The sequence below is a fragment of the Podarcis tiliguerta genome (genome assembly GCF_965153285.1).
Source record: "Podarcis tiliguerta genome assembly, chromosome: 13".
Taxonomy (NCBI): Eukaryota; Metazoa; Chordata; class Lepidosauria; order Squamata; family Lacertidae; genus Podarcis; species Podarcis tiliguerta.
The window spans coordinates 36359031-36385943 of record NC_139546.1 but is presented as its reverse complement, the minus strand read 5'-3'; the positions used below and the strand labels follow the sequence as shown (position 1 = coordinate 36385943).

The 26913-nt window shown below is 49.3% G+C and overlaps 1 protein-coding gene across 2 annotated transcripts; it reads right to left on the bottom strand.

The window, feature by feature from the left end:
* Positions 1 to 490: 490 nt before the first annotated feature.
* On the bottom strand, positions 491 to 23662 carry LOC310662412 (C-Jun-amino-terminal kinase-interacting protein 4-like). Of its 2 annotated transcripts, none has more exons than XM_083409323.1 (27): positions 22689 to 23662; positions 20887 to 21007; positions 18420 to 18490; positions 18229 to 18317; positions 17037 to 17124; positions 16761 to 16869; positions 16125 to 16212; positions 15484 to 15590; positions 15219 to 15270; positions 14486 to 14638; positions 13749 to 13797; positions 13411 to 13544; positions 12085 to 12138; positions 11271 to 11438; positions 10173 to 10290; positions 9431 to 9514; positions 8620 to 8673; positions 6791 to 6941; positions 5689 to 5839; positions 4705 to 4785; positions 4221 to 4288; positions 3987 to 4135; positions 3284 to 3455; positions 2418 to 2528; positions 2174 to 2293; positions 1754 to 1867; positions 491 to 1618 (listed from the first exon to the last, which is right to left on the bottom strand). In XM_083409323.1, the coding sequence occupies exons 1-27, from the start codon at positions 22986 to 22988 to the stop codon at positions 1518 to 1520; spliced, it is 3057 nt and encodes a 1018-aa protein (XP_083265449.1). In that variant the 5' UTR covers positions 22989 to 23662; the 3' UTR covers positions 491 to 1517. The 2 variants fall into 2 exon arrangements, with proteins under 2 accessions (XP_083265449.1, XP_083265450.1); XM_083409324.1 differs by having other exon boundaries at positions 13411 to 13541; positions 22689 to 23655.
* Between the last annotated feature and the right edge of the window lie 3251 nt (positions 23663 to 26913).

The following is a 26913-nucleotide window of genomic DNA, read 5'->3' as shown; positions in this document are numbered from 1 at the left end:
GGCCCAAGGTCACCCAGCAGCTGCATGTGGAGGAGCGGAGACGCGAACCCGGTTCCCCAGATTACGAGACTACCGCTCAGTGAGCACATCCAGTTCTTGAAAACTCCTCCAGTCGGTGATGCGCTTTGAGGCCTTGTCGGTGCTTAATGGCGGTAGTTGTGATTATCGCAACGCTCCCGTTTCTCTGTAGGACTCGCCTGCTAAAAGGCGTGCTGGTTTTATCAGTGTTGATGTCTATGCCCTTTGCTGGTTCTACTATGGGAGTTGTGTTTCTGGTCATCCCGTAGGAAGGAAAGCCCTGATTTTAGTAATGTCTGAACATCTATTGAGAAAGGAGCAGATACATACACAAAGAAGTGTGTGAGAGAGTAGGACATCTTTTACAACAGATGGGGAACTTGTGGTGGGAGAAGCCAACAAAGACCCTAAATCCAGTTCGTGTGCAAACAAGAGGATGACCTGATGACAATGACGATGATGATAGTAATAATAATAATAATAATTAAAGCTTTATTAGAAACCAACCCACAGAAATAGACCCTGAGAGGCCGCCGGAGACCCTCACCCTTGGGTGAGACAGACAAACAACAGCAACCCTGAGAAACTTAACAGTGAGCTGTGTGCCCTTAGCATCACTCCAAAACTGCAGCCAGGATCTGGTCAGCTCAATAGCACCGGGAACCAATTCAATCAATATTCCGCTTCCAGATCAAAGGCAGCACAGCAGGGAGAGGGCTCCCCCTTCAGGCCTCTCTGAGTAGTGCTGCCTCACAGCCTTCAAGAAATCCATGCCTGTAGTTCAAGATTTTCCATGTCTTCTCCTCATGTCTCAACCCGTAGAATCAAAAGTGCATCAAAGAATCACACATGAAAGGAGGACGGGATGGTGGTGGTGGTTGTAGCTCCAATGTGCTTGGATGCTGCTCCTTTTCCAGATAAACCCAGGAGTCCTGGTTCTCGGCCTCATGCACTCTAATTCACCAGATCTGCTTCCTTCATTCCCAACTGGTAACAGAGGCCTCTTCCCTTCTGCATGACCCAGGTAGCTGCATTCTGGCTCCCAACCACCTGGCCACTAAGAGGGAAGTTGCTGGTGTATAATCCAGGGAGGCATGAACATAGCAGGATTCGACAGGGGCGTAGTCCGTATCAGAGCAGGTCGACTTACTGCAAAGCGGCACAGTGCTCCAATTCCTTAGCAGTGCAAGTGCTTATTTAGAAAGGGGTTGGGAGCAAGGAACCACCCGTTGCAGATCCCCTCACCGTGCAGATTCACAAAAAAACAGATCCTGGCATCCAGATGGCTTCTGCTACAATCCTCGGCCTGAGAACATTGCAAAAAGTCATTGCCCCAACCCTCAGACACCAGAGGGTTAAACACGTGGGGAAAGAGGGCAGGAGAGTGAGATGGGAAGCCCACAACCACCAGCATCTTATCTGTCCATGGTGCAATTCCCTCCTAGGCTGGAGCTGTGCCACACCACCCTGAAGTAGTGACTGTGCCCATCACCAGAGCCTCAGGCCTGCACCTGCCAGACAATGAGGTGGCTTCGCTCGGCTCGGCGTAAGCGTGGGTTCGTGAGGAGCAGGTCGCCATAGCGGTCATCAGTGTCATCGCCTGGGTAGGGAGGGAAAAAACAGAGAGCCAAATGGAGTCAGAGAAGACATTGTACCTGGTGCTGGGATAATGGGGCTGGATGCCCGTATCCTGTTCCCAAGTCATTCCCTCACACCTGTAAAGTAAGATGCTTACCTATCCGGAAGTTGATATACCCCTCCCCTCCACTTAGCACCAAGCTGCAAGGTTTGCTTGGTGCCTCTTGGCCGTGCGATTCCTTGCTCTCAGAAGAAGATGGGTTCATACACCCTAAAGTAAGCAAAGAGCAGACAGAGCTGAAGTTTGCATTTATACATCCATCATTCTCCTCTCGTGGACAGCGATAGTCTGGCTACAGTGATCCTTGCTCCAGTAACATCCCATTTGGACTACTGTAAGTTCCTCAGGGCGAGGACTTGTCCTCTAGTACTCTATTAACTGCACATCTTCAGCATTATCTGGAGAATGGTAGCAGCAGCAGCTTTGGATTCCATGCTCTTAAGTTCTTTTAATCCACTGAATTCTATTTCCCCCAAAGAACCAAGGAAGGGGCATCAATTCCTCCATGCCGGTTACCTGGGACTGAGACAAAGAAGCGAACAGCATCGCGGTGCGCATGGTAGCTGATCTGGGCTTGCTCCAGAGCACAGTAAGGGATGCCAGTGGGAGAAGACGTTTCCGAGCTCCCAGCAAATTCTATGAGAAACCAAGAGAGAAAATTCACAGAAATAGCCACCAGGGAACTCTGCTACGTATACACTTGCAGCTGCACTCGCTCTCGCTCTCCCCCCCCCTCTCTCTCACACACACAGGTGCTCACCTGAGATGAAGGGCAGGGAAATGATGGTGCCGCCAGAGGTGCCAACCCACAGCCGTTTCCCAAAAGCGCCAAGTGCTGAGATGTTCATGGCTAAACTAAGACTGTTCGGCCCTGGAGTGTGAGGAGGAATTTTCCATTAAGCAGGCAGGAGATTCCAAAACTAGGGTACCTGGATCCCAGTCATCTAGTCCAACCCTCTGCAATGCAGGCATCTCAACTAAAGCAGATGGCCATCTGATCTCCCATGAAGGAGAGCCCAGCTGCCCCATTTGGTGAGCCATTGAACTGCAAGTGGCAGCTTCCCAGTGAGGCACCCCCAAAGCCCAGGGCTGGCCATTGGCTCCTCCCAGGCAGAAAGAAGCATGTGAGGCCTTCCTGTTCCGAGGTCTGCCTGCACTCTGGCCTGTTTCTGTATCCTTGGTTATTCTTTGGCGCTGATTTCTGGCTTGCTTTTGTCACTTGCACACAACTACTGTGGTGGGAGTGCACTGGAACCGGAGTAAATGGTAAAATAGACACAGCCTTCCTCTTTGGTCCCCCTTGGGACTAATGGCTGGTTCCCAGCTCCTGACTCTCCTCGGACTACTGCCCATGACCCAGCCCAGATACTGATGCACAGGAGAAAGCTGCAGGATGCCCCTCTCAGGCCTGAGAGCCTTCTATTAAAAGCTTCCTGCCCTCAGAAAACCCTCCTGTCCTGGACGTTCTCCCTGCAGCCTGCTTCTTTGCTCTTCTCTGCCAAGGCTTGTTTGTGGCTAATCCAACAGCTCTACCTTGCCAATTCCTTCCCGGATGCCGCACTGTCCCTGCATTCTGCTCAGAGTCCCACCCAAAGCCCCCAAGTCATGGCAGGCACTGACACTCACCAAGCATGCGGCTGACGTAGGGCCCCAGCTCCACTTCCTGCAGCGGCTGGCCAGTCTCTGCATGGAGGAGGCGCAGGGTGGACTCCAGTCGAACCGAGACCCAGATGCCGTTGCCGGCGGCTGCCATGTGCCGCACTTGGGTTTCCGGGTGCGAAGTCACCTCAAAGTACCTCTGGGGGGAGGAGGAGGAGAAAGTGGGTTGCAACAGGCAGCCTGGATTCAAGACCCTGCCCCAGACCCACATCCACAACATTTACATCTAGATTTTGGATCTCAACATTTCTCCAAGTTGTGCCAGCTAGCAGTTGTTCCTTGGAATCTACCCATTTCAATAGGAATGGCCAAAATTCCAGACTTTTGTAATGCGTGGGTACTTTTGCCTGACAGGCTTGTTCTTACACCCCAATTAATTTCACAGTTTTATCTGTCTTATGTTTCAATTCTTTGTTCAGTTTCTTTTTCCCCACTCTATATGTTTTTGCTTCTTGCATTTGTCCGAAAACCCAATAAAAACAATTAAAAAAAAAAAAAGAGAACAGCCAAAATGAATTCACCGGCTAGTTCTTGTAGCAATACTGTTCTAACACTGATTCACAGAATGACCCTGGCCATTTTGAACTACCGTTTTTACACCATAAAACCAGCCATGTAAGTCTCCATGGGTTTCAGCCACTGCCTCATGCTGCCTGAGGGGCACACTCACCTGGATGCGAGCAGTGCGAGGATCCAGCACATAGACTCTGTTCCCATATCCACACCACAGCCGGTCAAGTACAGGGATGGCACAACGAATGGAGCGCCGTGGCCGCCCCAAGTCAAGCAGGCGTGGGGAGCGCAGGTCCCAGTTCCGGACTGAGGAAGACAGGGATTAGGTGAAACCAAGGACCTGAGCTGTGGGGAAGGCAGGGCAGGGAGGAATGAAAGGAACAGGACGTACCTGTGTCTCGGTGGAAAATGGCCAGAGATCCATCCCCTAGAGCAGCTGCTACACGGCCCTGGGTGTGGCTGAGACAAAAACAGCAGAGTAAGGCCTCATCTGCACTGTATCATACTGCTTTAAACAGCCTTGGCTTCCCCCAAGGAATCTTGGGAAGTGTAGTTTTTTGAGGATGAGGAGCGTTGTTAGGAGACGGCCCAGTCCCCTCACAGACCTTCTCAGAGTGGTTGAACAGTCGGTCCCTCTTCCCAGGGAACTCTGGGAACTTTAGCTTCCTCTCAGCACCCTTAAGCATAGGGTTCTGGGGGGGGGGGGGAGAACCATGACTGCTTACAGCGATGTGACATTACTTAAGCATGGACGGGGGCCTAAAACTAAGGAAAGCTGCAACAGCACCAGCATGGGAAGGCAGGCGACATCCATGAGGGGTAGGCAGTGGGGCTCCATAGCATTCAGAGAGAGTGATGGAAGTCCGCATACTCACACAATACAGTGGACGGCATCCTTCAGCTGCACTTTGCCCTGGCAGCGGCGCCAATCAGTCTTGGCGGAGTGAATATAGATGCTACAGGGGGGGGGGGGAGATGCAGTCAGCCTCCAAAGGTGACACCACCTGAGCCCTCCTGATGACCAGCCCAACCCCCAGCACAGCTCCAGGCCTGCTCCCCCATCCCTCCCTTGAAACACCTACAGTGGCTCCCAGTATGTTTCCGAGCACAATTCAAAGTGTTGGTGTTGACCTTTAAAGCCCTAAACGGCCTCGGCCCAGTAGACCTGAAGGAGCGTCTCCACCCCCATCATTCTGCCCGGACACCGAGGTCCAGTGCCAAGGGCCTTCTGGCGTTTCCCTCACTGCGAGAAGCAAAGCTACAGGGAACCAGGCAGAGGGCCTTCTTGGTAGTGGCGCCTGCCCTGTGGAACGCCCTCCCATCAGATGTCAAAGAGATAAACAACTACCTGACATTTAGAAAACAACTGAAGGAAGCCCTGTTCAGGGAAGTTTTTAATGTGTGACATTTTGATGTATTTTTAATCTTTGTTGGAAGCTGCCCAGAGTGGCTGGGGAAACCCAGCCAGATGGGTGGGGTACAAATAATAAATTTATTATTATTATTATTATTATTATTATTATTATTATTATTATTATTATTTGCTCTCATCAGCCACCAGTAGTTCGGTTCCGGCTGTTGCATCTCCTGGGCACGCTCAGTGTAAATAAACCTGGTGGAAGCACATGGGATTGTCAAAGATGGCAGCCGAAGTGATGGTGGCAGCAGCAGCAGCAGCAGCAGCAGCAGCAGCAGCAAAAGGGCAGGATGCTGGTCCTGATGGTTGGAGTCGGTAGGAGCAGGAAGAGGCAGAGGATGGCCAGAGAAGCTCGATGAATCTGATGGCAATCCATTCAGGAACGGGGGTTTACCCCCACCTCCCATTTCTTCCCCGTTCAACCCTGCCGGGTGTCAATTACCAGCCCTCCTGGGTGCCAAACCACACGGTGGGCTCTGTGCCAACCGCCTCCATCTCCAGCGCTTCATCCTCGCTGTCGGATCCAGGCGCCAGGGGGTCTTCGAGGATCTCTGGCTCTCGCTCGGGACTCTCGCCACCAGGCACAGCGAGGCCTATGGAGGAAGAACGGAGAAGGCAAAGCGGCCTTCCTCAGGGAGCACAGAAACAGCTGGAGTCCCTGCTTAGGAATCCTACAAGGCAGGGCCGGGGAGAACCTTTTCGGTACAGCAGGTGAAATCTTTATCTAGCTGCACATAGGCTTATCAACTTGCCAATCATCTGGAGTGATAATGAGGAGTCCTGCCCAGCTTTCAAAGTTGGCCTGTAGGATTGCGGGGAGATACTAACCAATGAAGCTGAACCAAGCAGGTCTGAAGTCTCCACTCATCAGCTGTTGAGTGAGAGGTTGCTTAAACCCTGGTATCCCTGATCCCTTTGGGGAACTGGTGGGGGCAGACAATACAGGATTGAGCCCTGCCCACACCCGTCAGCTGATGTCGCCCACCCGTCGTAGTGATATCAGTTGATTAAGAGATGCGATGTGGTTTTGGAAAAATGCCATCGTGAGCCAAATGGGATCCCCTGGAAGGGCAGGTTTGCCGCCACCAGGCCAAAGTTTTCCCACCCGTGCTATAAAATCTCAATGGACACACAACTTCAGTCCAAAATCTATGGTGCTTGCAGTCTAAAATATATAAAGTTGGGAAAGTTTTGTGTACTTGAAGCTTGGCTACAGCTAGGAATAAGGATTAATAGGATGAAGTCAAGGGCCAAGTGGAAAAGGTGTGTTTTGAGATGCGATAGAAGGAAGAAAGAGAGGTGGCACCAGGTGCAAATCTCAAGGAGGGAGCTCCACATGTAGAAGCAGCAGGAGAGACAAGAGTCATTGCCAGGGCTGGGTTGTGAGGGTATCAGGAGCCATGAGACAAGACAGCAATGAGGACCAAAAGGCAGAACCAAAGCACAGGACTAAAGAACAAGCCAATCAGTCTAAGAGCCTAAGTGTGCATTTGTGTGTATTAAGAGACAGTATAAAATGATAGCTTTTCCTTCCTTGCACTGACCAGGCACGCATGCGATGGAGAGGACGTGAACTCCAGGCAGCACGAAATGTTCCAGGAGCTGGTTTGGGTTCTGGGCATCAAATAGAGTCACTTCGCTTGCAGAGTGGGTCCCTGAGGCCACCCACAGCCGAGAGCAGTGATGAGAGGTGCCCTGGAAGAGAAAGAAGCAGAGGGATCAGCAGGACATTGTGGGCGTCGACCAGCCTCCCTCCCTTTTATGCTGACGGGGGCGCGCACACACACACACACGCCCTTGACAATCCCTAAACTTCCGTCTTTGTACCTGTTTTGTCACTTCAGTTGACAAGCACACACATGCCTAGGCTTTCCAGGCAGCCAGGCAAGGACATTTACGCAACCTGGGGAAGTGTGTCCCCTTCCTCCCGACCCCCCTCCCATCCTGTGTTCAAGTTCTCCATGCAAGGCAGCAGGTTAAGCATGTGGGCGGGCAAGGTGTGTTTCTGGTCTTAAATCTGAAGGGGCATCATAGAACGGTTGAGTTAGGAACCCCAAACTGCAACCATGTCTTGTTGGCCAATACAGTGGTACCTCAGGTTACATACACTGCAGGTTACATATGCTTCAGGTTACAGACTCCGCTAACCAAGAAATAGTGCTTCAGGTTAGGAACTTTGTTTCAGCATGAGAACAGAAATCGTGCTCCGGCGGCGCGGCAGCAGGAGGAGGCCCCATTAGCTAAAGTGGTGCTTCAGGTTAAGAACAGTTTCAGGTTAAGTACAGACCTCTGGAATGAATTAAGTACTTAACCTGAGGTACCACTGTATATAAATTACAAAAACAGAACAAAGCCGCTGAAGTGTCTTACAATTTTATGTGTGCGTGATTATAACAACAATGAAAACATGAAATAAATTGAAAGCAGTATCAGAACAAAAACAAAATGCTGAGAAAAGTCAGAGGAAAAACCACTAACTTATTGAAGGGGATACACATCTTTTCTCATGTGTTACCAGTGCTGGATATCTGTTCTAGTCACTACTTCTTTCTTGCTAATGGTTCCCTGCCCCTCTAAATGCATTAATGCAATAATCCCAGCCCATTATCATCAACTTGCTGCTATAAAAATGTGCCGATTTACTATATATTTAAGCTCCAATGATCACCGACTGTAATTCTTGAATGGCAATCTATATACTTGCCACTTAACACATCTGATGAAGGCGCCTCGAGTCCACAAAAGCTCATGTCATAATAAATTTGTTAGTCTTTAAAGTGCTAAAAGACTCTTGCTGCAGGAGACAAACATCTCTCTGAACTGAAAAAAAGGAAAAAGGTAAAGGACCTCCGACAGTTAAGTCCAGTTGCAGATGACTCTGGGGTTGCGGCGCTCATCTCGCTTTACAGGCCGAGGGAGCTGGCGTCTGTCCGCAGACAGTTTTTCTGGGTCATGTGGCCAGCACGACTAAGCCACTTCTGGCGCAAAAGAGCACTGAAACCAGAGCGTGGAAACGCCATTTAACTTCCTGCCGGAGCGGTAACTATTTATCTACTTGCACTGGTATGCTTTCGAACTGCTAGGTTGGCAGGAGCTGGGACTGAGCAATGGGAGCTCAGTCTGTCACAGGGATTCGAACCACCGACCTTCTGATGTGCAAGCCCAAGAGGCTCAGTGGTTTAGACGACAGTGTCACCCACGTCCCTCTCTCTGAACTGAAGGTCAGCCTAAATGAGCAGTTTTCACTTCACACACACCAAAACAACACACACACACACACAAAAAACCCTGAAAAGGGAACCTTAAGTGAGAATTCTGAAGCAAGAGTAAAACCAATAATGATGATGGAGATGATGATGATGATGATACTTACGGTTTCTGCTTCATCTTGAGTCTCAGTGCCAACTGATGCTGCAGCACACCAGAGCTACAATGAGAGAGAGGCAGGCACGACATTGAGATCTGCTGGCCCCCTGATAAAAGGAGTCGCTTTCCATACAAGAATGACACCCCACCCTTCCCAATTGCAGCCAGAAACCTTTGCCACAGGAACTGCAAATGTGCCACTTTAATAAGCCTTAAGCCTTTTCTGAGCCTGCCACTGTACTTACCCACACAGGAACTGCCCAGAGTCTCTGCAGGGTTTGGTCTCCTTCCACTCACCCTTCAGAGGGCCTGATAACTCAGCTGGTGCCAACGCCAATGGATCACGTGAATCACTCCCAAAGCAGACATGCAGCTGAGTGGCCTGTCCTCAGAGGAGGCTGTCTGCTACCTCTCTGGACGAGTCCCTGCTCTGAACTCAGCCAACACCTACTCAAACTAACCCCTTTTTAGCACTTTACAGCAGGAAAACCGCACCATTTTCCTAGAGTGGCCGCAGATTTCAATTCAGTGGTGCAGTGGCTAGAGTGCCACTGGGAGACCAGGACTCAAATCCCCACTCAACCACATGAAATTCACTGGGTGACCTTGGGCCAGTCACAGTCCCTCAGCCATAAGCTACCTCACAGGGTTGTTGTAAGGATAAAAGAGGGGCAGGTGGAGAAGCATGTATGTCACCTTGAGCTTCTTGGAAGAAAGATGGGATAGAAATGCAATAATAGTAATAATAATAACTCAGGGGGAGGGGGGGGGGAAACATCCCTAGCTATTCAGCATTTGGAAACGCACTGCTTTGTTACCTTTGTATTGGCGTCCTTCTGGTCTAGCATCCGTAATTGTGCGAGCACAGGTACGTCGGCGGCCCCTGAAAGGGGGTCAGAGCCCTGCAGAGAAAAGGTGGCTGGATTTTAATGTGTGGAGACTCGCTGCAAGAGTGGCCAGTTCAAAACTAAGGTCAGATCCCATGACTGGGATAGAACAAGGCAAATGTATAGTCTAAAGCACCACACTGTTGGGTGACTCAATAGGGCCGAATTCAGTGGACCCCATTTCCTAGATGGAATTTGTTTATATGTTATATGCCAAAAACGGTTTCTAAGCAGTTCACAACTATGAAAATCAGTGTGTGAAATCGAAACACCCAACAACAGATCCATTGGGGGCAGTAAAACATCCTTAATAAAAAATATACAATAAAAACAAATGAACAATCGAAAGTCTAACAATGAAAAAGCAGTTCAAGCAATAACATCAGGAGTTCAGTTTTGGGAAATGCTTGCCCAAACAGGTGTGTCTTCAGGAGCCGGCAGGATGCCAATGCTGATGGCAATTGTTATTTATTAATTTTAGACAATCATTCCATTGTCAAATGTGGGGAAATTGTTGCACACTGTCTGGTATGATAAAACACACACACACACACACAACGCTGCATTTACCTTTTTCCTGACCTGCTTTGAAAAGACAGTACTTGAGGACCTAGCCCTTGGCATGGGATTTCCATAGGGTCAGATACCTTGCTGCCCCTGCTAGAATGCTCACCTGGAGCGCAGGCGGCTGGCTCCACCCATGGATCTGAGCCCGACCATGCTCCTGCCAGATGTGGGAGCGGATCTCACGGTACAGCTCTCTCCGCTTCTGCTGAGGGGAGGCGTCAGCTCTGCGGATATAAAAGCCAGATATAGTAGGGGGCAGCAGAGAGCTTCCAGTGACAACCCTGCGTCCAGTTGCAACCAGGGGAAATGCTCATGTTTCAGATGGGCCTGCATGCAATTGTTGCCCAAGGCGGACTTTTGCCAGAGACCCTGAAGAGCTGCTGTCGGCCTCTGATGGGCTAGATGGATCCAGTTAGCAGACTCCGTATAAAACCTCTTCATTTTATGTAGAGTGAGCCCACAAGGCACACTCTGAAAGCAGAAGGCTCCAGGGTTCAAGCCAGGGCGTCTCCAGTTAATAAAAGGGATCTAAGGTCTTGGGGTCGGGCAACATCTCTGCGCAAGACACTGGAGGGTTGTTGCCAATCAGAGTAGACCAGGCATGGGAACCCATGGGAACCTCCAGATGCTGCTGAACTACAACTCCCATCAGGCCCTGTATTTATGGCCAATGGCCAGGGGTGATGATTGCTGTAGTTTGGCAACCTCTGGAGGGCCAAAGGGTTCCCCATGTGTTATGTACTAAGCTTGGATCCTAGAGCAATAGGGAAGTAGGATCCTAGAATGCAACAACTGATTGGCCTGTAGGAAAAGACCAATCAGGCTCCAGGAGGGAAGCAGAATCAGGCAATCAGACGGGACTCATTGTGTAAATAATGTATATAAAAGCCTGAGGTGGGGGGGGGGGGCAATTCAATCACTGTTTTACAAGCTGCAATAAAGAGCATGAAATCACTACCGGACTCCAAGTATATTTTACCATGCCTGGAGGAGACAATACTGAGCTGGACAAACCAATGGTCTAACCTGGCATCAGGGAGCTGATGTCAGCCTGTGCTGGACTAGATGGATCCACTAGCAGCCCAACTCCATATAAAGGGAGCAACAGGTTCCCAAGAGGTGCCGATGATGGGATTGCAAAATCAGCTTATGCACTCTCTGGCTCCTACCTCTCCCCCTGCCAAGCAGCTGCCACACAACTTACTCGTTCGGCGAGGTAGCTCGTGGGATGTATCTCAAGGCTGGAGACAGCTGCCCCCCATTCCTTCCCAATTCATTGCGGCCGCTGGGGCTGGACCGGGCCCTCCCGGGTGGCAGCGGGGACGCAGGAGCCCTCTCTGGGGAGTCCGAGGGGCTAAATAAGCGATCAAAACTGCAGGAGGAAAATGCAATGCGTTCAGGGGAAATGAGGAGGGAACGGCAGGGGGCACTGTCAGTACTCAGTTTTGAAAAGTAAATCAAAATTCAACAGAAAGAAAAGGGGGTTTTGCACCAAGAATGATGGAACTGTGATCTATCGGGACCAGACTAAGAGGAGCCCACAGATTGTTTGCTTGCAGAGTTCTGTTTGAGTTTGGTCCAAGGCAATGCCATTGTTACGAATGGCAAGGAAGGTTCTCTCGCAAGGACATAAGGAGAGCTCTGATGGATCAGGTCAGCGGCGCATCTAGTTCAGCAGCCTATTCTCACAATGGCCAATTGGGTGTCTATGGGAAGCCTGCAAGCAGGAGTTAAGTGCAACTGCTGCTCTCCCCACTAGTGATTCACAGCAACTGCCTCTGACAATGGAGACAGAACACAGCCATTATGCCCAGCATCTGCAAACTAGTAGCCTTCACTAGGCATTGCTCCCTTGCATGCTTTCAAACTAATTCATGCAGCCATAACGTCTTGCTAAGGGAGAAAGAAATTTCTCAGGATGCAAAGTTGTATGCCCAATATCAAATGTCAAAGCAGAGTATGTCAAGGCAGAGCGTGCACAGCTACAGCTTCAGGGGCAGATCTTAGACGGTACCTACATTTTCCAGAAAGAGGATTTTTTCATCTGAACAGCTTGTTCCTCCCGCGAAGCCCTGAGAAGAGAGAAACAATTGCTTTACGGCTGCCACCATGCAGTGACTCCCTCCATTAGCCATTAGTTTGAGGCTGGAAAAAGGGGAAACAGGCAACCCGAACCATTTGCACGACTGGCTCCCTGATCCTCTGTTAATACTCAGGGCAGCCCTTCACCTGCTACACCTAAGAGCCATTTGCCTCCTCTTGTCTGAGTGACAAACTTGTGTTTTGAGTCTAGAATCCTCTGTTTAAATCTCACCTCTCCAGAGTGTAGTTCTATAAGCCAATTCTCTCCTGGCTTCCATTCTGACCTGCTTCCCTCCCGCCCAGTTTGTACTATGGGAAAATAATTATTGGCTGGGCAGCCACAGAGTGATTGATTACCCCGAGCAGCTTCAAGGATTGGGATAAGGAACCTCTGGCCCTCTGAACACCGATGGATCACAGCTCCCATCATCTCAGAGCTTGGGGCTGATGGGAGCTGGAGTTCAACAACATATGGAGGGACACCGATTCCCCATTCCTGGTTCCTAGGGAATGGAATGAGCAGGTTGCCTGCAGTTGCTGGTTTCTCCCGAGAGGGAAAAGATTCTACTAGCAGCAGTGGGGTGGGACTTAATGGATAATATGGTGTCATTCGTGATGCTGCTGAGTCTCCTAATTCCCTGCCTCACAACACAAGCCTCCGTGACTCGTCCTTCTCACCTCCAGGGCTTTTTTTAAAAGCTGGAACTCACAGGAACTGAGTTCCGGCACCTCTCAGGTGGGCACCATTGCCATTCTAAGAGAACAAGGCAGGCGTTCATGCTGAGTTCAGGCACCTCTTTTTCTAGAAAAATAGCCACTGCTCACCTCCAACATTAAGGGGACCCCTCAGAAGTACTAATTCCCTTCCTTACTGCTGCACTGGCAGCAGGGAGAGAGTCCTCTCCCTTCTTCTCCAGTCCGAACTCCCTGGCACTTGGGGTGCTGTTTGGGAAGGATCGCCAGAAACGAAGAGAAGCCTCTAGCTGCTCTGCTGCTAGAGCGAAGCAAGGAGGGTTGGGGGAGGGATTTCGACTTCCCATCATGCCCCTGGTGCCACATGGCAAGCTCCAACAAGGCTCACAGTCCTGAGCTGCTTTCAGACAATTCAAAAAGAAAACGGCTCAGCGGGAAAAACCCAACCTCACGTCAAGCTGAGGTAGAGGACGGCTTGTCAAAAAGAGTCATAACTTAGGTTATGGGGTCACAGACCCATCTGCCTCCCCCCCACCCAGCCCCAAGCCATAAACCTCGGCGCCACTGACCTTAGCAGCTCCGTGCGCCGAACAGCTTCCTGCAGCTCCATCAGCCGCTCCTTATAGAGGTTGCGCTCCATCACCACACGAGCCATCTCGGCCCGGGTGAACCGCTGAGGCCGGGACAGGCCTCCTTCAGCCTGCTGAGGAAGAGGGCAGATTCTGCCTCAAACTCACACAAATGCCACTCCCAGAATCCTGACCGCCCACCCCACCCCTGTCTAGTTACAGCCCGGTAGAAGACCCTTTCCGCACCCCCACCCCTCAGCCTTCAAGGGAAAGCTGGCCCCCTCCGGCCTGTCACAACATCCTTGCGGAGGGTGCTCGGCAGAAGATGCTCTGGTTACCTCCCCGTCCTCACTAGAACGTCTTGATTCCTGAAACTCCTGCCGTATCCTGGAAAGAGAAAGACGAACGACTGGAATTTGGGCTCACTCGTTTATTTCTTAAAAAAAATAATTGTAGGCCAGTGTCTCAGGGAAAGTGGATTCCATCTTCCTTTCTAATAAATGCTCATGTTGTTGGTCACACATAAGAACATAGGAAAAGCCTGCCGGTTCAGGCTAATGGCCCATCTGGTCCCATATCCTGTTCTCGCAGTGGCCAACCGGGTGGGAAGCTGAGCACAACAGCAATCTCCACACACACATGGCAGTTTCCAGAAACTGGCATTCAGAAGTAGAGGCAGAGCATAGCCATTGTGGCTAGTGGTTGTTATGTCCAGAGTGCTGGGCAGGATCAGGATCAAATCCACACCCGCCACAAAGCTTACTGGTTGAAATTGGACCATAAATTCTCTCTCTCTCTCTCTCACACACACACACACAAACACACACACGGTCTAACCTACCTCACAAAGTTGTTGTAAGGATAAGTGGGACAGGCATGTGACCTCTGAAAGAATAGCTAACTCAAAACACATTGGCATTTGTCTGCATTGCCTTGGTGACTTTGCTGGGGAGGAGTTGTTCCTGTGTACTACTAATTTTGAGGTGCCCCTCTCCTTTTTTTGCCAGCGCAGTCAGCAAGTGGTGGAATCAAGATGGCTGCCAAACACCAGGGAAGGCAGTTTACAAGCCCTTACCTGATCAGTTCCAGCTCAGCCTCCTTCAGCTGGGCTTGGCAGCGGCTCAGGGCCCCCAGTGTTCCTTCACGCTCCGCCCGTAGTGACTCGCGCTCTTCGGTGAGCTCCTCTACGCGGGCGATAAGATGGCGACGGGCTGTATCCAGAGCAGTTCTAGAGGTGGGACCATGAGGAACAGCAAGACCTCAGCCCAGGACTGGCTGCGATGGCCCAGGAGGAGGTGGAGGGCCAGATCCAAGAGGGAAAGCAGGCGGGGCAGCGGAGAGAAGCAGGCCAGGCCTGGGCCCATTTCTCTGCCTGCCAAGCACCCTTGACAAGGACCTTCCTTTCTAAGAAGCTCCAGCTCCCATCAAGATATAAAGACCCTTAAACAGTTCAGGACCAGGTAAATTGAGAGGTGGCTTTATCCCTTATACACCCAAGCAGGGTCACTACATTCTGTAGGTCAGTTTCTCCCTCAACTTCCAAAGAGATCAGAAGCTGCCCCTATCTGTACTTTCTGGAACCAAATGAATGCATTTTTTTCATTTTCTTTTGGCAAGCTTTTCCAGTTGGATGCCTTAGGTTTCAGAAACAATACAAAACCAACACCTACCTTGAGTTGTTGGGAGCATGTTTGTACTGTTTTTATAACTATTTTCAGCTGGTTTGTAAGGCGCCTTGGCACACGCGTAAAAGGAGATTCATAAATCAAAATAAACAAATGTTATCGCTTTCGGCTGGTCGCTCTTACCGTGCCTCCTGTAGCTGAGTGTTTTCTGCCACCAGGGTTTCCAAGGCATCCCCTGAAAAGATGGTCAAGCATGGACACTACTGAGCTACTAGGACACAGGTAGAAACCTTAACTCCCCATAGGCTGGGGAACTATGGGAGGCAGGTTTTCTGGATTAAAAATGGGGTGGGGTGGGGAGCTAGGACTCCTGGGTTCTCTAGGAAAGGAATAAGGTCCCAGCAGGACAAGGAGGCAGAGGGAGGGGGAAGGTGGGAGTTTCACCTACCCTGCAAATCGGCACCGCCGTCCATATCGCTGAGGAGTTCAGGACTGAGGCCCGAGACCTCGGCGAAAAGGGACACCGTGTTGCGCTCGAGGGTGTTACTCAGGGGGCTGAGAGACAGACAGACAGACAAATAGACAGACAGGAGTACCCACCCGCTCCTAACCTGGCAACAACACACACCCACATCTGACGTCACAGTAGACAGAAACCAGGGGCGGGGCTTTTTTTTATCTAAGGAGACAATGAACACAGAGAAGTCCTCCTCAGCCTCGTTTGCCATCCCAAGGCTGCAGTACTTTTGAAACGGCAGTTTCAAAGGCCGGTGTGAGGAGAAAAAGAAGTTGGCTATCTGGCTGGGAAACTCAGGGATGTGTGGCCCTTCAAAGCAGTGAGGAGGATAACCAGAAGAGCCAAGTCTCCCAAAATTAAAACACCTGTGGGGAAGCGGGGAGGGAATAGATGGGACAATGGAGGATTAGAGGACAGTGTGGGCATGCTGTGGTCGGAGGACACAGGAAAGAAGAGCCTAGCTGTTTCTTCACTCCAGTGAAGGAGCATCCATGTTCAAGCACAGACCACTCAGGCTCTGCCCACATGGGCTTTCTGCTCAGAGGCTTAATAAGTAGACACATCCCTCTTACCTGCTTGGCTGCTTTTGGTCCAGTCCCAGTTCTGGAGTGGAGCTCAGCAGATCGTCCAAGTCCAAGCGCCGCTGCAGAGTAGGAGAGGCTGACGAGAGAAGAAGGTTGTGGGGGTGCAAACGCAAAGCACATTATTTTTTCTAGATTATTATCCTGTGTTTGATAACCTCTACACAGTCCTTTCCATACTGAAATTAATCTAGAAAAGCATTGCTCCTTTGGGCAAGGACCTATCTGGCATTTTGTTGTCTGCATGCGGAGAAAATTCCTATTGTTATAAGAATAAAGAGGGTCAGGCAGGTCCCTGTCCCACAGGAGCTTAAAATCTAAATGTTGGCAGTGGTGGAAACGACTCTGGCAGGGGTGTGGAAGAGGCACAGCTTACAAGGAACAGAAGCCCAGTAAAAATGCAAAATATATAGCACAACTCAAGAACCGGCACACTATTAACTCATTGGGCTGCAGCAGAGAACCTGAGGCCCAGAGGCCAAATATGGCCCACCAGTCCTCTTCTCTTGGCCCTCAGGGCTTTCCTTTGGCCACGCTCACACCCCCTCACTGCCCCCCCATACCCTCCTCAAGTTATTTCCCCTGGCTTAGCCACACCAAGACAAAACAGAGGCTCCCCCTTCATACCATCCTGTTCCGGCTGCACCATTTCTTGTGCCAAGGGGAAATTGTTTCTTTCTGTGTCCCTCTGGGGAGCCTTCTCCGTGCTGGGAAGCTCCTGAAACTCTGCAGTCTTCTGAAGAGACGGGTGGTGGTGGGGAGAACATAAAAGGCCATTCATTCCTGGCTCCTCTTAATGCCTCTGCTTCCCCCCCTCCAGCCTCCCCGTCCACCGCTGCTGCTGTTTGCCAAGGGCCAAGGAACAGTTCAGGGGTTTGAGCCCCACAACACAAAGCCACTTACCCCTGGGGAATGAGGCAATTCAGGAGACCCAGGGTCCGAGGTGCTTGGGAGGAACTTTGGGGGTGCCTGGATGGGTGGGGGCTTCAACCTGAGCAGGGGGAGGAGGGAGAGAAAAATATCTATTTTTAGTTCCTTGTTACTGTACATGGCTAGCTGATCGGTTGCCCTGGAAAAGGCATGCCTGTAACCTCCTGCATCTTGCCTTCGACCCCTTCAACGTCTCCTTCTCTCAAAAGGGTTATTACTCACCTTTCTTCCCTGCCTCAACATGCTATAAAGCCCTCAACGTGGCTGCCAAAGCCAATCACCAACATTACACAGAAATTGAAAAGAAATCACTACAAAAAATGTCGGAAGATAGGCAGTAGAGTTCCATTGTTGTCAAAAGCTTGAAACGTGGCAATCTCGGAAGCTGCCTTGCAGAGCCAGAGTAGTCCATTGGTCCTTGCTTAGAAGTGCCTGCACTGACTGGCAGCAGCTCTCAGACAGGACTCTTCTTCCCTGGCATACCTAAAAATGCCGGGAACGGAACCCAGTACCTCCTGAATCAAAAACGTGTGTTTCACCAAGGCCTATGGCCAACATTCAAAAAGTATCATGTGGTACTATATTTGAGTCAGGCATTTCTGAGGAGTGAAGGAACGGGGGCACCACCACTAAAAAGGCCCTCTTCTTCCAAGAAACCCATCAAACCCCTGAAGACAATTGGGAAAAGGGTTCATGTTTCCTTGCCCGTGGCCCCACCCCCCACCCCATTTCCACCAGGTTTGCCTTGGAGCAGCTTGTCCTTATCAACCTTTCTTTGCCTTGGGGCAGGGGGAGATTAGATTTTAACCCAGCACCACTCGAACTATTCTGTCACACGCAGTCCTTGGTGGATTGCCGGCCAGAGTCCCATCCATTCCTGTCTTAATCCAGATGTGGTCCTTGCAGTAGGCCCGGCTGTTGCTAGGTAACCAAAAATGACTTCTACCTTTCCCCATGAAATGAGTGAAAACAGTTTGTGGTTTGACAGCTGCTGTGGTAAGGAACAGAATAAGCTGGAGTACAAAGCAAACTGGCCATACAGCACACTCCGCAACCTCAGCAGCTTGAGCAAAAATATCATTATTGGTAGCACCGTGCCCCTAAGTGAACCCCTGACACACACAAACCCCACTGCCACCCCACAGGCCAGCTTCCGCTTCCAAACCTTTTCGTTTCTGTAGTCAGAGATCCAGCTTGACTTGTAGCAGCCAACGCCACCCTTTGCGATTTCAATTCCTTGTAGTTTTGCACAATCTGTAAAAGGCAACAGACAAAATGAGATTGTAGCCCAGCTTGGCTTAAGAGTGGAGAAAAGGAAATAGCAAATGAGGAATGGCAGCTGCAGGCTGACGGTACCTTTGTGTGGCTCTGGCTGAGAGTTGAAAGCTCCTTTAGGAGTGAAGATTTTTGTTCTTCCAGACCCGCCACTGTGAAGAGAGAGCAGGGGGGCAGGGAGGCACGGTGGTGTGATTTTGATGTACATACAAGATACCTAAACCAGCTTTACATTAGTCTTAAGGGCATTTTCAAAATGGTGCTAAAAATGCATCTTGTGCGCTATTTGTATTGTGTACAGCGAAAGCAGGAAAGAGAGCAGGCAGGGCCGGCTCAAGACATTTTGCTGCCTGAGGCGAAGGACAAGATGGCGTCCCCCTCCCAAATCCATGTACTGCAGCCAACTGGACTGGCAGTAGAATCAATAACAGACTAGGGGGCCCATGAAACTCCATGTGGCAACAGAAGGGAATGTCTGGAGGCTCAAGAGGAATAGCCACAGGCTGCTCCTGAGCATCTATAGCCCAAGGCAGTTTCTCCACTCTGCCTAATGAAAGGGCCAGAAAAATCCATCTTTAAAGAAAGACGAATTTGCATTGCGCAGATTCTACTCAATGCAAGCTTTGCAGTGGCAAAATAGGCCAAATGAATAATAATAAGAAAAGATTCAAGCCTCATGGGTAAGAATATCCTAATGTCTTAGATTCACACAAAGAACACTGAAGCTGCAATCTGATACTTACCAGAAAATAAGTCCCAATAAATGAAATGTTGCCCACATTTTCATTTTGTGAGGGTATGGAGAATTTTGTTAGAGATACACTTTGATGGGGTATACAATTCTTTTTTTCTTTTCTAAAAGGATGAGGGGGAAATAATCCTGTCTGGGTGCAAAAAATGCCATTGTGTGTATTGGGCTGGAACCTTTTTCACAGCACTGAGCATAACTTTTTTATGAAGACTTGTGAATAGGAGGGCATAATTAAGCTAAAAGAGAAGCAGGTGCTGGTGGTTGTGGAATGGATCACTGGCAATAAGGGATATTAAATTAGCTCTTCAGAGCTAGTGGTAACAGTCAGCCCTGGGTGGTATGTGGTCAGGGTCTAAGAGCATCATTAAATATAACCAAGTCTAGATAATAGCAGGTCACAGAATTAGGTTGCGGACTCTGCAAAGCAGCTGAGAGCTGCTGGTTGGAGGGCAAAATCCAACATGAGGTAATTATAACTAAGACCCTTTGAAAGAAATAGAACAGGGGACGTGTAACCTTAGGGGTGTTAGCGTGACAATATGCCCTGTGATGCAGAGTAGAGAAGATGTGGAGAAGGAATTTAACCTTTTCCTCGCCTGCTGCAGTGCTGAGAAAAATCTCTCTTTTGAATCTGGTATTTGCAAGGGGAGGAAGTCCTCTGTTCGTGTCAATGAGAAATTCCCCTGCCTCCCACCACCAGCAAATATCGGCTTCAGAACAGGAAATTCCCTTCCCTTCAGTGGTTCTAAAGAAAGGGTTACATTTGCTCTCCAAATCTTGTCAGACTCCATGAATTATGAGATTATTGAAACTGACATAATTTGCCAGTTTATAAAACATGCACATTAGAGTCAACGATGCACCTAAAGTCACATATAGTTTTGTCTCAGCTTTTGCTAAAGCACCTACAAGCCCTGATCCCGTATGTGTTTACTTGGAATCAAGCCCCACTGAGCTCAATGGGATTTATTCCCAAGTAACTGTGTGCAGGACTGCAGCCTAAGACACGCAGGTATTGACAGGTACTATCCCTACCTAATTCCTAATTCCTTTTTTTAAAAAAAAAACCACCTAGGCTGGTGGCTACAGCCTCATTTGGTGGCAGGGAGTTCCATGATTTAATTATGCGTTGTGTGAAATTGTATTTTCTTCGGTCAACCCTACATCTGCTGCCCAGCGGTTTATGTGGAGCATTGCCAATCCTAATGTTATTGGAGTGGAAAAAATATAACACCTCCCTTCCTTTTCTCTGCTTCTTGCATAATTTTATAATCCTCCATCATGTCCCACATTGTATTCCCCCCCCCACACACCTGAAACTAAAGAGAGCCAGATATATATGTTTGTGCGCACACATAAACATATACTGGAAACAATTGCAGTTGTGACCAACAGTTGCCCCATTTTGCAAAGAGCCCAAAAGATACACGATGAGGTTGTTCTGCTCCCCGCTGCCTTACACCCCAATTTCGCAAACTCGATAGACCAGCCTAGCCAGAACTTCCAAAAAGGAGAGTGGGAAAAGGTGGGAGGGTGCAGGATTGGGCATGTCTGTCTGTGGGTGGGGCATGGGTGGGCGGGGAAGCCAACCCATCTGCGTCTGCGGGAAGATGGGAAAACAGGATTCATCCAAGGCCACACTTCCTCTGGCCTGGCAAACTGGCTTCCTCCTAGGCAAAGAGATAATTTCTTAGAGTGTCCGTATCAAACGCAGGTTCTTCAAACAATCTGCACGGGAGAACATTCAGCACTTCTGATTTTAAAGGCATAGGATGCGAAGGAACCCGCCTCTCTCACCCTGGTCTGCGTAGCTGCGTGCTTTCCCTTCCAGGGCACGGCTCTGGCCCTCCAGCCGGCTCACAGCCGCTGCATGCGCCTTGCGCTCCTGCTCCATCGCGTCCTCCAGCTCCATAAACCTCTGCAGGAAGAGAAGCCCGAGAGTCCAGGAGATCCCAACATCCTCTCCCGCCCAGTCCCAGTCCCGGCACTTTCTCCCAAACCCATGGAGGGCTGCTTACAAGAATCCCAGGAACTGTAGTTTACCGCTTACAGAGCTACAATTCCCAGCAGCCTTAAGAAAGCAGAGTTCCCATTATTCTTTATTAGGGGGTTTGCTTTGAATGTGTGGTGTGTATATACAGCCTTAGGTCTCTTTCATCGGCAGCTTCATCGGCCCTGTGCTACCCACTCCAAGTCTCAACATGCTGAAATTGGGCAGTCGAGATCATAGAATCGTAGCGTGGGGAGGGAGGCTGAGGATCCTCAGACCCCTGCAATGCACCCATACCTTACACTCAGAATAAAATAGACGGAAGGCACAAGGATCATTTTCCTTATCAAGAAAACTTGCAAACCGCTAATACTTTGAAGCTTTGCAGAAGCTAAATGGGAAGGTGGTGGTAATGTAAAGAAATCTCTTTACAATCTTAACTGATGCACAAAGGATGAATAATTTCCTCCTGTTCCTTCTCTATTAGAGCATGAAATCTCAGGGGCATCCCCTGAAACTGACGGGCCACAGGCTTAAGAAAAAGCAAAATAAGTACTTCCTGATAGCAACTATAACCAGCCCATGGAATGCCTTGCCACAAGATACTGCAATGGCAGCTCACATAAACAATGGTAAATATATATATAGGATGGGGCCCATTGGTACCTACTGCCTGTGATACACAGAAGAACACTTTCAGTTTCATAATACAATTGCCCTTCCATTAGCGGATGCCGGGGATTAGCAACCGGGGACAGAAACTGCCATCCTCCCCTGCTTGCAACTTGAGCCTAGATTATTACTTTCTATTTCTGTTGACTGGATGTTTCTTGGTTCCATATAACACCAAGACCTCTAGAGAAAAGTACATTCACATGAGTGGCACCACACAGAGAGAAAATACCTCTCCGTTGCTGCTAGTTCTGTAGCAAAAAGTGCTGTCCGCTAAAAAGCACCAGCCTGGTCAAGCACGATACTGGAGAAACTAAGACCAGATTTGCTAAGCATGAGAAGGGAGGGAATATGACCTTCACTCACCGTGTTTTGGCTCAGATTGGTGTGCCAGCCACATCTAGTAGTGTTGTAAAACCTTTGGCCCGAGACTGTCACCTATTTCTGACCTGCGCAACACACAGCCAAGACTAAGGCTGCATATACACCATATATTTAAAGCATCTCCCTCCGCCCCCCCCCCAAGACTCTTGGGAACTGTAGTTTACCCACCACAGAGCTACAGTTCCCAGCATTAACAAACTACAGTTCCCAGTGTTTTTTGGGGGGGGGCTGGAATGCGCATTAAATGTACAGTGGTACCTCAGGTTACATACGCTTCAGGTTACAGACTCCGCTAACCCAGAAATAGTACCTCAGGTTAAGAACTTTGCTTCAGGATGAGAACAGAAATCGTGCTCTGGCGGCACAGCAGCAGCGGGAGGCCCCATTAGCTAAAGTGGTGCTTCAGGTTAAGAGCAGTTTCAGGTTAAGTACGGACCTCTGGAACGAATTAAGTACTTAACCTGAGGTACCACTGTATGGGGTGTACACAGCCTAAACAAACACTTAAAAATAGTAGTCGTAGCAAAACAAGTAGAAAGAAAGCGGTACCAACCTCCTCTGCCCGCTTGCGCCCAGATCGCTCCCGCTCATACTGCTCCAGAAGCCGCAGCCGGTCATCCCGCAAGCGTTCCAGCGCCTGGTCCCGCTCTCGCACTTGCCCACAAGCCCCTTGCAGCGACTCCAGGACAGAAACCAGTTGCGGCAGGAGTCCGGAAACCGCACCAGGCCCATGGGCCCCTACAAGCCGCTCCAGTTCCCCATACAATCCGCCAGCCATCGCAGACACCAGCTCCTCATAAGGAGCAGGGTTGGGGTCACCATCTCCTCCAAATATCTCCTCAGGGTCATCCATCGTAACCTGCTCTAACCACTGCCCTCTCCAGCCTCCAGACACCCCAGGGGTTTCCTGGCTCCTTGATCCTCCTCCTCCTCTAACCCACCAGATCGCACCTTATTAAGCACAAAATCTCTTGCCCCACTTCGGCTCCCTGATCCCAGAACCCAGGAGTCCAGCCACTGTTCTAAGCTACTACTGGTGCTACTCAGCGCTCTCTCTGAGCAACCAGGACCCCTGATTCTTCCTGTCCCTGAATTTTCTCTAGAGTACACAGGATTATCTACCCCCCCCCAAATCTATCCACCCAGTTACACCCTAATTCCCTTCCCAGTCCCTTCCAGCACCAGGCACATGCACGCATATACAACCCCTTTGCTATAGCCACTAGGCAGCACTCCCCTTACACCCTGTCTCAATATGCCCATTTCCCTCTGCCAGGACTTTGGCTTCCAGGTTCTGTGCTCTAACCACTAGGATCCCAGGAGTCCTGCCTCTCCCTCCCACCCGCCCCGTACCGAGGGATCGCGGGGGGATCTCTCGATTCCTGCCTCGTGTTTTGGGCTCCCCTTCCTTACGCCTCCCCACCCCGCGCACAGGGAACCTCGAATCCTCCGCCCGGCGCCGTCGACAGCTGCGATCCTAACTTCATGTCACTTTCCAAGAGGGAAGAGAGGCGGAGCCAGAAGCCCGTAAGACGACCAATGGGAACGCGGCTTTCGTGAGGGAAGCCCCGCGGGCGGCCAATAGCGCGACGAGACAGGCTCCGATGGCCAATGGCGCGCGGGGGGTGGGAGTCTTCCTGCAAAAGGGCCGGCAGGAGACGCGGGGAGGGGGGGCAATGAAGAAGCAACAGCAGCCGAGGGAGAAGAAGTATTAACTTTCTGCCCTCACGTGACACCGGGTCATATGACATGTTAAAGCTGGTGGGGCGTTCCTGCCTGTAGATAGATAGATGCACGTTTCGCGTCTGAGGTTTATGGTTCTTCTCCCTGCGCTTTGGATTATTTGATCAGTTTTCAGTTCAGCTTCCCTTCAGAGTCACTTGTTGCTGAAGCAGCAGATCAACCCCACGGATGGCAGGATCCACAAGATCCTGGTGTTGATCTTTTATTTCCCCCCTTGTTCTTGATTGAGATCTTCTCATCCCCTCTTCCCTGGCGGGGAGTGGGGTGCCGTTTTGTGGTTTGCCTCAGGGGCCAAAATGCCTAATCAACCCTACCTTGAAAGGTTTAGCCCTCGTGCCATAGGGGGCCGAGGGATCTTCGCCTCCCCCCATAAAATATTTGAGGGGCTGCTCCCCCCCCAAAAAAAAGTTGCCATTCAAATGATGTGTGTGCACTGTATCATGTGATCAGTTGTTGAGGGGGCTTAGCTGGGCCTCCCCAATATTTTATTCACGTTGGAACCCCTGCCTCCTGCTACTCTGGAGGGTGGTCCCCCCCCCACACTTCACCCCGTCACTGTACCAGCCTGCCTTAAGACAGTTTTTAATGTACTTGTTGCTGTGTTGTTTCCTGAAAGGAAGTGGTTTTGTTTGTGTATCAACAGCTTTATCTTTCTGGTCCTGACTCAGACCTTTGGAACTTGGTTTCACAGAGATACCTGGTTTGCCTTTATGGAAAGCAGAATGCTGGGCTAAATGAATATTCTGGCTGTTCCTGTCCTGCTCCTATATGAACCTGCCCGACCTTAAAAATGGGCTGCTCTCTGTCCCATCTGTGTGTAACATCTGGTGGGCAGATACAAGAGTCAGGGCCGCCTTTGTGGAGGTGCTGGGGTCCGAAGGGGCTTCCTCCCAGGGCTACAGCTTCACCCACTGCATATGCTGTTAGTTGCTGGGTGTTTTAGAACCCTTGTCTTTGATGTTTTTAAAGTGCTAATATAATTATTCATGTTACTCATTTCAGCACCTGCTGAAAACATTTTTGTTTAGGCAAGCCTATCCAGCAATACAGAATGTAAACATATGTTTTAATCTGGTTTTTGGCTTATTGTTGATTTTAATTATTTTTGAATGCTTTAAATATTTTCAATTGTTTTTTACTGATAATTTCATTGTTTCTCTGTTTTTGTAACCTTGAGATTTTAAAAACAAGCAGCAAATTTTTTAAATAAACAAATAATCATTTAAATTTTGCTTTTTATCTTGTATTATTTATATTTTTAATTGGGATTTTAACTGATTTTATATCTACTGCTCTTTGTATTTGTTTCTGATTTTTAAAAATCTGTTTTATATTTGTTTCATGGTTCTCTCTTGATGCCTGCCTTGAAAATCTAGATTAATAAAATTTAATTAATTTTTTGTTTTAGTGTAAATCCGTGTTTGTACATTTTGTGCTTTCACAGAAAAGCGGGATATAAATAATGAATTGGAAGTAACTAAGCTACTGGCTGGTAATCAAACAGGCAGCTGTTCTTTAAAGGTTTTTCCTAGCCCTTAAAAAAAAACCAACTGTAGATGCCAAGGATTGATGCTGGGACTCGTCTGTAGGCAAATCATGTCCTCTGCCACTGAGCTAATATTACTAATGACTTAACTGTGAAAGTACTGTACAGCACAGCTCAATTGCCTCTGCTTGGCAGTGCGCTTGTTTCTCTCTCTCTCCTTCTAGAACGGGACTAGAGGTGCACATGTTTTTGGAAATTCTGACACAATATGTGAAAAACACCCCCCCCAAAAAAAAAACCCCTTCAAATTGAACTTTTTAGGAAACAGAAATATGTGTAGTCATTCTTTTTATTGTCGGTTCTAAACCTATGCATTGTCTAACTTTAGCATATCAAATTGAACTGTTCAGCTCTGTTTAAAAACGTGAGTGCCTTAATTCAACCGAACATTGCAAAATTGGGACAGATGCAGCACCTTGCGGCTCCATCACTAATGTACCAAACACACCTCGGTTTTTGCCAGTTGGGGGGAAAGGGGAACGAAAGATAGTTTAAAACAGACTCAATCAGCATTGTAATAAACAAGAGGGTGTCATTATTTGAGCTTAGAGGATGGCTCTTGAAAAGGAATACAATAACTGCTCTGGGTCCTTACTTTCTCATTTACAACAGTCTCCACAGTTAGCATTATCAGAAAATGTGGGAAGAAAACTTAACCCCTTCCTGTGAATTCATGATGACACTACACACTGGCTTCGTGTGTCTCAGGTTAAGCCGTAATGTATAGATTAGGGATGGGAGTGCATGCTGCTGAATTGCTCCTGCTGCACTCCTCCCTTTTGTCAAGCAGGGAGCAATTGACCATAAGCCTTGGCTTAGCATAAAGGTAAAAAGGTAAAGGACCCCTGGACGGTTAAGTCCAGTCAAAGGCGATTGTGGGGTTGCAGCGCTCATCTTGCTTTCAGGCTGAGGGAACCGGCGTTTATCCACAGACAGCTTTCCAGGTCAAGTGGCCAGCATGACTAAACTGCTTCTGGCACAACGAGACACCGTGACGGAAGCCAGCGCGCACGGAAACACTGTTTACCTTCCTGCCACAGTGGTACCTATTTATCTACTTGCGCTGGCGTGCTTTCAAACTGCTAGGTTAGCAAAAGGTGGGACTGAGCAACGGGAGCTCACCCCGTTGCACGGATTCAAACTGCCAACCTTCCAATCAGCAAGCCCAAGAGGCTCAGTGGTTTGGACCACAGCACCACCCACATCCCTTTGGCGCTTAGCATAAGGTACACCAGCACTCATGGTATCCTTCTCCCCAAACCCTCACAATGATAAGCCAAGGTTTGCCCTTGTCTTGCTGGTCATGGTTTGTTTGGGAGAAACAAACCATAAACGCTGGTTTGCATGTTAACACTAAGCTAAGGCCTGTGGTTTGTTCCTCCCTGCTTAATGAAGAGGAGCAAAACAAGCAATTCAGCACAGTACACTCGTTCTCTGTTCACTGTTTTTTTTTAAAAGAGGAAGGTTTGATGCATACAATAGACAACAA

Bases quoted from the DNA above. Each gene is read 5' to 3' on its own strand.
- LOC310662412 (XM_083409323.1), bottom strand. From the start codon at position 22,988: ATGGATGACCCTGAGGAGATATTTGGAGGAGATGGTGACCCCAACCCT. The intron at 6,942-8,619 runs GTAAGTATCATC...TTTCTCTTCCAG, and splicing joins CTCAAGATGAAGCAGAAACC to GGCACCTCTCATCACTGCTC. The intron at 3,456-3,986 runs GTGAGTGTGCCC...TCCTCCCCCCAG, and splicing joins CTCGCACTGCTCGCATCCAG to AGGTACTTTGAGGTGACTTC.